The following is a 12,558-nucleotide window of genomic DNA, read 5'->3' as shown; positions in this document are numbered from 1 at the left end:
AGTAAAAAATATAACAAAATGAAACAATACATTATTGCACAGTAAGAATAATGATCGCTTAAAACAAAAAAGTAAAAGACACATTTGTCTTTTACTATATTACAATCAGAATCAAATACAATCAGAATCAAAACGGCCAGGCCGTCTCTTTTTAAATAAAAATAACAATCAAGTAACAACGCGGTATTGAACCGTAATAATAAATTATACATAAAAGAAATAAAACAATCAAATCAAATGTTTAAACAACGAAAAATCCTTTGTTAAATAAGCTATTTGTGAATGCTAAGCTACAAAATAATAAAAAATATAAACAAATATATTTTTCCATATACAACTAAACTTCACAATATAGTATTGGGTATCGAATCGCGACCAAATCATCTTCTTGTCACAAAACCATAAAGACAAGAAAACCAGAAATGGCAATCCATTAACATCTAACCTCTCTAGACCACATATAAGAAGGAGAAAAATAACAGAAATGTGTAGCTCTTACTCAATCGCCACGGGAAAATATTTGCATATGTTTGTTTTTAAGTTGCATAAACATATACAGCCATATCGTTTCTCAAGGATACAAATAAATCTAATAATAGCTAAAGTTTTTCGATTTTTTTATTAAACACCTTTTTTACGCTCCTCATCTTTCGCAATATTTAAATTACGAACTTCGCGAAATTACAAAACTGACTGAAAATTGATAACCTTACCATCAGAAAAACCTGGTACAATCAGTATTGATATTAGCAATAGCTTCCACCACAACCTCAAACCTAAACAAACATTTTATGGATTTACCCCTGAATCACTTGTTCCGTCTCATAAACCTGCACCACTACTGCACATTACTTTCAATCCAATCCATGTACTTTGACACGTTGGTGTAAACACCTGGATAACCGGCAGTCCCACACTTACTCAATCCAAAGCTAACGACACCAATCACATACCAGGCACCGCCGAGTCTTGTCATCAGTGGTCCACCAGAATCACCGGTGCAGGAATCCTTGCCTCGTTCTCCACCGGCACACATTTGCTTACCTTGCAGAACTATTCCTAAGCCTCTATAAACCTGCGAACAGTCGCCAAGATCACGCACATTCAGTTCAACCTTGAGCTTCTTCTCACTAGCAGCACTAGTTTCCGTTCTGCCCCAGCCGGCAGCGAAGCTGGACAGCCCGACAAAGCTTCGGCTACGTAGCGGTTCCGCCACTGGTAGACAGATGGGTCGTATCGTTCGGGATGTCGATACATCTCGTGTGAGACGTATCAGTGCAATATCGTTCGCGTGGCTTGTGTCTTGCGCGTTGTAACCGGTGTGGACAATAGTCCGCTCTGCTTTCAGATCTATCGGCTGTGCCGAACAGATACCATTCGAACAATCGTTCGCCGAGCTAAGATCCCATTCGCCGAGCCGTATTTGGTTGCTGTCGCGAGGGTAGAAAATGGTTAATTGTTAGGATAACCCAATCGGACCATAACCTAACGCCCCTACTTACAGTTCCCAACCACGAGGAAGTGATTGAACGCAGTGAGCTGCCGTCAGAATGTATCGAGCGTTGATTAGCGCTCCTCCACAGTGATAGTTATACAAACCCCCCGGTTTCCGATACTGAATAAGCGCCATCCACGGGAACTCTTCCAACTCCGTAGACTGACCACCAACGACACGGTCCGACAACTGAATGCCGCACTGTGGCGATGTCGGAAGTGCATTGTTGATGGTCTGTGGGCCAGTGAGAGCTCCTTCCGCACAACAAACCTGGTATGAGCAGACATTCATTCACCTTGGGTTGCAGACTATCTCACTTGCTCGTACAACTCACCAATGTTCGGCGATCCAGCTCTCCGCAGCGACTGTTCGCAAGGAATCTCGTATCGTCCGGCGTTGTAAAATACTTGTTGTATAAGGCCAAAAGTGGCGGACATTCGCGAAACAAGATGCATTTGCCTTGCTGACCTGCAGGATTAACACAGCTTTGACCTAGCTCTGAAAAAGAAAAAAAAAGCTTTGATTAGTAAATATTCGGGTGTATAAAAATTTCCAACACGCTCACCCAATGCCACAGCAAGATATTGTGTATGTAATGCTCCCAGCAACAGCAAACACCGATATATCTTGATTTTCATCATAATTTCGTTTATATTCTATTATGATATAATCACAATTCGCAAGATGATGCGTCCAGGCACAACTGTCTCTTCTGGCTGGTTAACATCAACTGCTGGAATTCTGACGGGCGGATGCAAGAAGCAGCTAGTTTACGAACCCGTTTGGCAGCACCAACACCATTATTGCTCTCGCATGCGGATGGCGCGTGCAACGCGTGTATAGAAAGTCTTAAATTAAAGCGCTTCGAAACCGGGTATTCCCTGTCGAGTTCCACCTTGTGGGTGGTTTTGAAGATCATAATGCGTTGTGTTATTTCCATATTACATTTTTTGTTTTCTTTCATACGCAGCAGAGACATGTCAGCTTCGAGGCACGCGCCCCCAAAGGGGTCAACACAAGCACTCATACCGGTAGTCTGCTGTGAAGCCTAACTGGAAGAACAGAACATTGCAACAACGCGATAACGAGTACTACGACACCAAGCGTAGATGACATATGATATAGTTGCTCCGAACGTAAAACTGGAATCTTCTGTTGATGAACTTTTTTTTAAATGCCACAAGGGTACTGAAATCAAATACAGAGAACAGAACTTGCCAGCTGATTGGTCATAGTTTTATTCAAATATTAGATATTTATATCTATTTAATGTTGTCTTTTATCCAGTCCACATATTCAGTCACACTCGTGTATACACCGGGATTGTCTACCGAACCGCACTTTTCCGGTCCCATTCCAACAACCCCAATAAGGTAGAAGAAGCCGTAGAATCGCTGAACCAAACCTCCTCCAGCATCAGCACTACAGATATCCCTGTTTGTGCGTTCACCTATAGCACAGAGCCGAGCTGATTGTTCCAGTTTCGGAGCGCATTTCTGAACCCCCTTCAGGTCAAGGTCTACCTTTAGCTTTTTCGACACGCCGCTTATTGTTGGAGTTATACCCCATCCCGCTACGGTACTAAAACGTTTCGTCATGTTCTCACTTCTAATGGATGCTGCTAGTGGAAGACAAATCGGCCGGATTGTGGCGGTAAAATTCACTTTTGCTTCCAAGCGAATTAACGCGATATCATTACTGTGGCTAGCGTTCCGCGCGTTATACCCTTCATGTACGATGATCTTGGCGATCTTCATATCAACCACAGGTTCGTTACAGTATTCGTGCTCACAGTCCAGTTTTGTCGAAAGATCCCACTCGCCGAGCCGTACCCCATGGCTGAAATGAAAACAATGGGAAACAAGAACGAATCACAGTCAGGATCAACTAATCACCTAATGAAAGAGCTTGATGTTTGTATACTAACATTATCCACCCATCGGGAAGGGAGCTAACGCAATGGGCAGCAGTTACGATGTGACCTTGATTGATAAGAGTTCCTCCACAGTGATAGCCGTAACTGCCGTCTGGTTTAGCGTACTCAATCAATGCAGTCCAGGGAAAGTCGTCGAGCTGCGTTAGCTGTCCTCCATAAAGACGCATTGAGTTTTGCGCCCCACAGTCTGGAGGAGATGGTAAATCGAGACGCGCATCTGGTGGCGGACCTGCACAACATACCTGCATAGCAATCGATGTTACTACGATATCTACTTGATTCTCTTACTTTCCTTCGAATCTCAACCTACCAAAGGCCTTCTTTCGTATGTACCACAACGGCTTTTCGCCAAAAATAACCTATCCTGAGTAGATACTTCAGCTTGTCCGATGACGTGCAGTAGCACGTCACAGTGTCGAGTGGGAACGCACTTGCCCGGTTCGCCTGCAGGATTCACACAGAATTCACCTATGGTTTCTCTTTCTATCGATTATTTTGAAGAAATAGTTGACATTACTCCAGCGATGATCATTGTGACGTTATTACATGCTTACCCGAATTATCAAGAGACAGTGCTGCTATTTCCACAGATATCGCAATTGCCACAAAAACATGGTACGGCTTCAAACAAATCATCGCTGCTATTGGATTGCTTTACGATCTGTTCGACACGACAAGAGACGTTTCAAACTAGCTTGCACAAAACGTACTGCGTCAAATTCACATCATTAATGCTCTTATATGATTTACGATTATCACTGCACTGCTCTCGGCACTACTTCTACTAGTACACATAAACATGGGCTACGAGAATTTCCGAAATTATTTACACGATTTTCAATAAAACCTTATTTGTTTATTTTAGAGCATGAGCGACTCATGAGGGGTATGGACTTAATTGATCAAATTAAATATTTTTTGCTTATGAACAAAATTAAGTCAAAAGACAAAATTAAGACAAAATTAACAGTAAGACAGCGCTTTGCTTGAATATTATTATTCCGCTTAAATATCATTCATATTGAATTAAGTGATAAGCATACAAAAAAAAACAAAAATTTATTGATGCGTTTGAATTGTACGCATTTGCATAAAGACAAACAGACCAATAGAAACTGCTTTGTATGAGCCAAATTACGAGAAAAACTATTTAACTTTATTTACTCACAAGAATAACTTTACACTGAACAAGTTTCCCCTAGCTCTAGAAAATTTCAAATATTTGGTGAGTTGAAATCCAACACACACTCAGAAACGACGACGAAATGCACATCGAGGGTTACTCTACTATCTACTGGATAGGATAGAAGATAAATCAATGGAAGTCTCCATGAGATTAAATTCACATCACTTAGAATCATATCGTGATTTCGATACCCTCTTTCACGCTTTAGACAACCGTTGTTAATATAAATTATAACAGCTAGTTTTAATTGCAGTAAGCTTACTCATAAGATCCAATATTCCAAGAATTTACAGTACTAAGTTCCTGTACGAGTACCAAGCAATCTCATCTCAGGACATTCCTTAAAATGTACTCCATATGTTTTGATGTTTCGTGCACTGTTTTTCGTAAACTATAATTGATAATTAATTGATACATACGGCTCAAATATAGCCTTGGATCTATAACAATAGCCTAAGATCGATAGGAATCATACAAAGTATCATTCCCCTGAGCTGGCCAAATACAAACGTCGCCTGATCAAGTGTTGTTTGGTACTCAGAGTTACAGAAACGCGATAGTTTGGATTAATGACAGGATAGGACAGGCACTTACTCCGTCAGAACGTTATTTATATAAGTTAGGTTATTTTGTACTTGATTAAGCGAGTAGCATGGATCTGCCAGTTGATTTGATTTACCTTGGGTTTATAAGACAACCTTAGACAACATATCCCACGACTATATCTCTAGACTAGAACTACTGCAACACCCTCAAAAACTAATCACGCCCTACTAGACAAAGCCAAGGGCCTTTCTCCTATAGAGCTCGCTTGTACTCATGCAACACGAAGGTTTGCTCGTATCTCTTCAACGGGATATAGCGTCTGAAGTCTGAATTAGGTGAGTCAAACCGTAGCTCTGGAATCCCACAAGTTCAACAACTTTCTTGAGAACAGAGGTTTGAATTGTACTGTGTGGATGTATTGTGTAAAACGATCGTTGCACAAAAGTTTTCAGATTCTTGATCCCACTCACCAATGTTTTTCTCAGTTTTTTTTTACAGAGACCAAACAGTGAAACTAAGACTCAATAATAATATTTTCAGTTGCCATCTTGAACACATAAGAAGTTACACAATTAGCATTCGGAGGACATAACGCTTGTTTATAAAAAAATGCGTAAAAGCAATTGGTTCTTTTCAAATAGTCGATACGCAGCGTTTTTTGTCCGGCTATGTGATGCATGAACGCCGCAGGTCGAGGGTTTTGGCAGCGAAGCTCCAGTGTACGCACAGCCCACCTTTCGAATTGTAGAACATAGAATGAATGAAAAGGCGATCCAGTGATTTGGCGACTTCGTTGCCGGTCTTCAAAAGGCAGGAGGTTCAAATCCCATCCGCAAAGGTTAATTTTATAGTACATTCCTTTCCCGTGAAAATCAATTTAATCAAAATGTCACCCTCGACCGACGAATGTTAACGATTCTTAAATGCTAACGATTCATAGGAATCTCGAGTGTTTTATCATCAATTATAAAATATACTAACCTTGTTGAAATGCTTTCTGAATAACATTCTCAAGTTCCTGAGTTGTACCTTTTGGTTATGCTTGTGTTTGTATTCTTTTTTCAATAAAAACAAGTTATATGGTATACAGTAGATCTTCCGTTTAACTCAACGTCTTTCATCTCGATGTTAATATTCTATATGAGGTATGTCTGGGGGTATGAAGACGTTGCGACAAGTATTGGGTTTAAGATCTTCTTCCTCTTGGCTTAATGACCTGCTAGTTCTAGTAAATAATTTACTAGACTTGCGGACACGATGTACACTGAATTCGTCCAAAACTATTTATTTCCCTCTTTATAGTTATCGGCGACCCGGCCGAAATGCGACAACGGCGCCGGTTTTCACGCGGTAGGACCGGGATTTTAATCCCATCCCGGACCGTCCTCACGTAGTGAGGCCGGACTAACCAACTACGTGGTATCGGAGAGTCTCGTAAACCATTGGATGGCAGGCGTGACCTGAAGGTCGTTAAGCCAAGAAGAAGCATATGATTGTACAATTCGCTTTGTGAAGTAATAAAAAGGTGAGTAGATCAGACCCACGCACTCCAATTTTCTATGTCAAGCGTGGTGAGTAGGGCACAAATACTTGTAAAAGTTTATTAAAATTAAGTTATCCCCAAATTACAAACCGAAAGGCAAAGGTAACATCGAGGTCAAAATCAAAATAAAAACTGTCAAATAGAGTCAAGTTTCTCGGATGAAAATAACAAATGAAGCAAATTTACACGAAAAGATTATATTTATTGATTTTACAATGCTGCTGGAATATAGGAAAAAAAGTGTATTATTGTTTTATTAGTGCATTGAAGAATATTAAATCTAAATGATATGAAGCAAATGACATTACAAAAACTATGACGAAGTTTAAAATGTTACAAGGGATGTACCACGCATTTATTTATTGAGACCGACGAAGTAGCTAATGTTATTATCTAATGTTATTCCGGATCCAATCGATGTACTGTGTCACATTCGTGTAAACGTCCGGTACACCATTTTCTCCACAATTAAAAAAGCTGGCCACACCGTGCAAATACCAAAAGCCATTCTGCTGTTGCATCAATGGACCACCAGAATTTCCGCTACACGTATCATTCTGCCGTACTGCACGGGTGCAAACCTGTGTCGATTGCAGGGAGATACCATCACGTTGATGGATCTGTGTGCAGTTCTTTGCATCAACAATGCTCAGTTCCGTCTTTAACTTTTTCAAAACTCCATCTTCATGCCAACCGGTAGAATACATAGACGTATCTTCGTGTGGATTATCCGAAGAACTCAGCGGAAGACAAATCGGACGAATGGAACTGGAATATTTTACATCACGATCAAGGCGTATCAGCGCTATATCGTTCTGCCGATTTTTATCTTCAGCTGAATAATCTTTGTGTATAATAATCTTTTCTATCTCCACATCGATTGGTGTGTTATTGCAGAGGCCATCTTCACAATCAACCTTAGAGTTCATATCCCACTCACCAAGGCGCACACTACGGCTGTTGAAGAAAGGTATTTATGGGTGTGTAAGGTTTGTCCGCCATCTGTGAAACTTAAATTCGAAAATAATACTTACAGGCCCCAACCTGATTCAATTGAAGTTATACAGTGGGCAGTCGTTAGAACATAACGCTTGTTGATGAGCGCACCGCCGCAATGAAAATGTGCAGCTATGCTCAGAAAGCTAATCTTCAACAAAGCCGTCCACGGATGCTCAGCTATTGATGTTGTCTGATTACCGGATACATAGTGTGACCATTGTTTGCCACAGTTCGGTGGTTCTGGTAGCAAACCATTGGGGTCCGCACAGCATACCTGAGGATTTGTTGAACAAAAAAAAAAAAAAAACTGAATAAACCTACAATATTGCTGTTAAAGTTGACTAAATGACAACTCACCATCTGCTTTTGATATTTGTATCCATCACACCGGCTTTGGCTCACAAACAAATAATCCCAATATGTCAGACCTTGATAAATTAAGTCCATGATCGATGTGCAATCTGGAATGTAGACACATCTTCCCGGGTGTCCATCAGGATTAATACAACTTTCTCCCAGCTCTAGTAAATTTTAACCCAATATTAACTGACTGCCAACTGTACATAAATCTCAAATACAAGGAAGAAATTCTTACCATGTACTACTACACTTTGCACAGCCCACGATAAAAGGAAAACTAATGGAAGATACGGTATGGATAAGTTAGAACCACTAGAAATCATATTGTTATGATTTTACGAAGCTGTTGAGCAGTTCTGATGCGTTACACCGATGCGAGAAGACAGTTGAGCAATGAGTCAGTTTGCACGTTAAGATTGTTTATATAGTATTCTCAGTTCCGATAAGAAGCAATATACTGAGAATGTTCAACGCGACTGATTAGTTTCTATTGACAAAATGTGATTTCTTACTAAAGTGAACAGGCACTTCTAACTGTTGTGAGAAGAGCCATTTTGTCTATAGCAATGTTGGATTATTGATAACTTTCAATTCATAGAAATCTAGAGAGTGTGTTTAAAATATTCTTCTTGTGATGCGTCGTTATTAGATTGGATTTAATTTACCACAGCTGACACATACAAACCTAGCGCGAGCCTGTCGCTTTTTCTAGTTATAATAACGAATGCTGTTTCCGTATAATTATTCTAAGACTAACGGGGTTCGCTGACTGAAAAAGCTCCCCTAACCTTCGAGGTTGCTGACGCCCGTAAACTCCGCCAATAGGTTAAACCGCTAATGATAATATATGATATATAAATAACCAAAAGGAGTACCTTCGGATCAGCTCCCAAAAAAATTACATAGGACAAAACGTGCAAAATGACATCTGGCATATTTTAGGCAGACGAAGCAAATTTTTTTTTTCGTTTATTTATAGAGGTTTTGAGTCTTAGAGACTACATTCGCCTCTCTCCTGTATAAAAAAAGGATGGTTTAATCTAATACAAAACTATGGCATATGTGGCTTAAGTATTATGGAAAACTATTAAACTATGGAAACTATTATGGCACATGGTATCGTATAAGTTTGAACTATTTCTTAAATTTCTTTGTATAAATGACTGATGCGTAAAAATCTAATGAGGCGGTTCTGCTGGAGTTTGTCGGGTGATAGGATTGTCGTTAAATCAGTTTCTAGTTGATGGGTGGCTCGGTGTTTCGTGTATCCATGGCAAACGGTGACCTATACGAAGGCGGGAAAGGACTCGTTGGAAGTGGCTGGATTCGGTATCTTCCCATGAAGAGGTGTTGTTCTTGATAGGACGGAGTTTGTTGCTGAGGTCTACGTTGTGCCATGTGGAGTTCCAGTGTTGGGAGATGGTGGTGTTGGTGAAGCGGATGGCATCTCGGCGTGAAAGGGTGTTGTGTGGTTCGTCAGGACGGAGCCGACCGTCGTTGGCAAGTTGGTCGGCTTTCTCGTTTCCGTTGATTTCGGAATGACCCGGAATCCAACAGAAAACGATTGTCGGGGATGCAGGTATGGAGTCTAGGAGCTGGATGTGGGAGTCTTTGGAGTTGCGGTGTTCCAGGGCAGAGACGAAGCAATCGATCGCGCCGCGAATGATCAATAAATTAATAGCTACCTTTTTTGTGAAAGCGCAATCCAAAACAATCGACAATATATTGGGGCGATATGTTTAGGTCGGAATTCGCAGCACTCCGTAATTTCTGGGATCGATTTTGAAAACTAATTTCGGAATCGATAACGGTTCTGTCCTTCCAATATTAAGTTTTTCCAACCCATTTCTAAACATTTTTGAAATAAAGCAATTTGACAGGATTTCTATCGTTTATCTGTGTATATAATGCAATTTCAGTTTTCGTGCCGGTGTAGCATATCTGCTAAACATGCTCACCAGAATATACAGTATCTCGCATATAACGAGCGTTACGTAGCATTACAGGGTGAGCAGAAATTAACCAATTCAACAAATAACCTGCATTAGCCAAGAACGTAAGAAATGTACATTCACCTATTGTGACCAACATGAACATTCAAACACTGGTGTTGTATCAGTCGCCAGCAACAACATCGCAGATCTGCAAAGACCTTTGCAAACCACACTGGACAACCTTGAAGTGTGGGCCAGAAACCTAGGTATCGAGTTTTCTCCCGAGAAAACAGAAATGCTCATTTTCTCGTTTTTTTTACGACACAGAGAATAATAGACGCAATAACTTGATAAACCCCCACTTTGATATACATATGTATACCAAAAAGATATCCATTGCCAGATCTTTTCGATACCTAGGCGTTTGGTTCGATAGCAAGAATGTGTGGAGGGCACATATTGACTATCTCGTTAAAAAATGCACCAGAAGAATCAACTTTCTCAGAACAATTACAGGATTCTGGTGGGGTGCACACCCATTAGATATCCTTAAGCTATATAACCTGATCCGTTTTGAACGTATCCAGTACCGTTGTCTTAGAATCGCATTGGGTTGTATGAAATCAACCCACACGATGTCGCTCGAAGTGATGTGAAGTGATGTGTGGAGTGATGCCGCTTCCGCTCCGTCTTGAGCTACTCACGCTTCGCCTTCTCGTACGCTCTACAGTATCAAACCCATTGATAATCGAGAACATTCGAACACTGCATGAGATAGGTTCTAAATGTAAAATCATGAAAGCCTTTCATGATTTTACTTCCTTACAGGTACACCCTAGCACTCAAGCTAATTTAAATCGTGCCAGCTTACCAGGATCCTACAGTTCCCGGTTTAGAGTAGACACCTCGTTGAGAGAGCAAACCAAGTCTATCCCCGATAGTCTTCGCAGGACAGCAATTCCCAGCATTTTTGTGGAAAAGTATGGCCATTGTAACAGCAACCATTTTTATACTGACGGATCCTCATCAGAGCAGGGCATCGGTTTTGGCATATATAACATTTTATCCGAGGCATATTTCCAACTACGCCAGCCATGCTCGATATATGTAGCGGAGCTCGCCACAATCTTTTACGCCTTGTTGATAATAAGTGCTTGTTCTCCAGACGAATATTTTATATTCTCCGACAGTTTAAGCGCTGTCGAAGCATTAAAATCTGTAAAGGCTATTAAGAGCCAGGACTACTTCGTAAAAGAAATATTAAAGGTCTTAAGCTCATTGTTTGAGAAATCATTCCGGATATCTCTTGTTTGGCTGACTGCACGTTGCGGTATCTTCGGCAATGAAAAGGCAGACCAATTGGCCAAAAAGGGTGCTTCGGAAGGGTCCTTTTTCGACAGGCTTATCTTACCTCACGAGTACATGCGTGCCCCACAGTCTCTCTGCATGGCTCGGTGGCAGAGTTTGTGGGACACCGATGAGCTCGGGAGGTTTCTATATTCGATCACTCTCCAAGTGTCCTTGAAGTCTTGGTTCTACGGCATCTCAGGTGATCGTGCGTTCATTCGAATGATGTCTAGGCTTAGGTCTAATCATTTCGCTTTGGGCGCGCATCTCCAGCGTATAGGACAGGTCGACTCCAAAGTATGTGGCTGCGGCCTCGGATACCACGACATAGATCATCTTCTATGGTCTTGTGTGGAATACAAGGCTGCTCGACCCGCCTTGTTAGACGCAGTCCGGGTCATTGGAAAGTTGCCAAATACTCCAATTCGGGACCTGCTGGGAGACTGCAACGAGGTCTACCTGAGAGTAATCTTTCTCTTCTGCCGTGCTAACGGATTATTAGTATGATCCACTTCCCCCTCTATTCCCACTGTTTGTCTGTCTTATACATGTTGTACCTCGCTTGTATGAATGATGATGGATTAATGGATGAATGAATGAATGAATGTATGAATGAGTACGATGCGTGAAGGGTTGGGTACCATATGGAAAAGTTGATTCGGCCTTTGCTATGGATGGACAAACAAGTGACGGGAAGAAGAAAGACACGAACGAGATTTCATGATCGGACACAATCATGGAACCTTCGAAATGGAAAACGATCAAGACCCCCGCTACCATCAGGACTACGAGCATGGAAACACCCACACACACCCCGGAATAAGGTGCCCTCACACGATAAGACCCTCGCTATGAACACGACTTTGGCTTTGGATGACGGAACATGCGCAACGGAACAACCGAGCACACCCGGGATATGGTGCCCTTTCACAGCTCGGAGAAGGAAATGTCTCCCAGCAAAGATGAAAGGAGTATCTTATTTTTAAGTTATCGTAAGCAATACGGCCTGGCCGTCCTTTATGAATTAAAAAAAAAAAACATTCAAACACTGACCAACGCACCCGGCTAGCGAGTGACGCAATGCAATATGATATCAGTACAAAACAACCAGCGAGTCCTGACAGTAGCCAGCAACACAAAATAACAAAACACAAAACAAGTAACTTCATGCATATCGAACCATAGCAAGCACATAGATCAAACGACGAATGA

The 12,558-nt window shown here is 41.2% G+C and overlaps 1 protein-coding gene across 1 annotated transcript; it reads right to left on the bottom strand.

The window, feature by feature from the left end:
* Positions 1–838: 838 nt before the first annotated feature.
* LOC126567213 (uncharacterized) lies at positions 839–8,152 on the bottom strand. Its single transcript, XM_050223445.1, has 8 exons — positions 8,063–8,152; positions 7,741–7,979; positions 7,101–7,663; positions 3,423–3,618; positions 3,195–3,334; positions 1,830–1,993; positions 1,503–1,765; positions 839–1,430 (listed from the first exon to the last, which is right to left on the bottom strand). The coding sequence occupies exons 1-8, from the start codon at positions 8,150–8,152 to the stop codon at positions 839–841; spliced, it is 2,247 nt and encodes a 748-aa protein (XP_050079402.1).
* Positions 8,153–12,558: the final 4,406 nt, after the last annotated feature.

The sequence above is a fragment of the Anopheles maculipalpis genome, chromosome 2RL (genome assembly GCF_943734695.1).
Source record: "Anopheles maculipalpis chromosome 2RL, idAnoMacuDA_375_x, whole genome shotgun sequence".
Classification (NCBI taxonomy): domain Eukaryota; kingdom Metazoa; phylum Arthropoda; class Insecta; order Diptera; family Culicidae; genus Anopheles; species Anopheles maculipalpis.
The sequence above is the reverse complement of the archived record's forward strand: the minus strand, read 5'-3'. Positions and strand labels throughout refer to the sequence as shown.

Bases quoted from the DNA above. Each gene is read 5' to 3' on its own strand.
- LOC126567213 (XM_050223445.1), bottom strand. From the start codon at position 8,152: ATGGACTTAATTTATCAAGGTCTGACATATTGGGATTATTTGTTTGTG. The intron at 7,980-8,062 runs GTGAGTTGTCAT...ACAAATCCTCAG, and splicing joins ACAAATATCAAAAGCAGATG to GTATGCTGTGCGGACCCCAA. The intron at 3,619-7,100 runs GATAATAACATT...CATCTCCTCCAG, and splicing joins TTGGATCCGGAATAACATTA to ACTGTGGGGCGCAAAACTCA.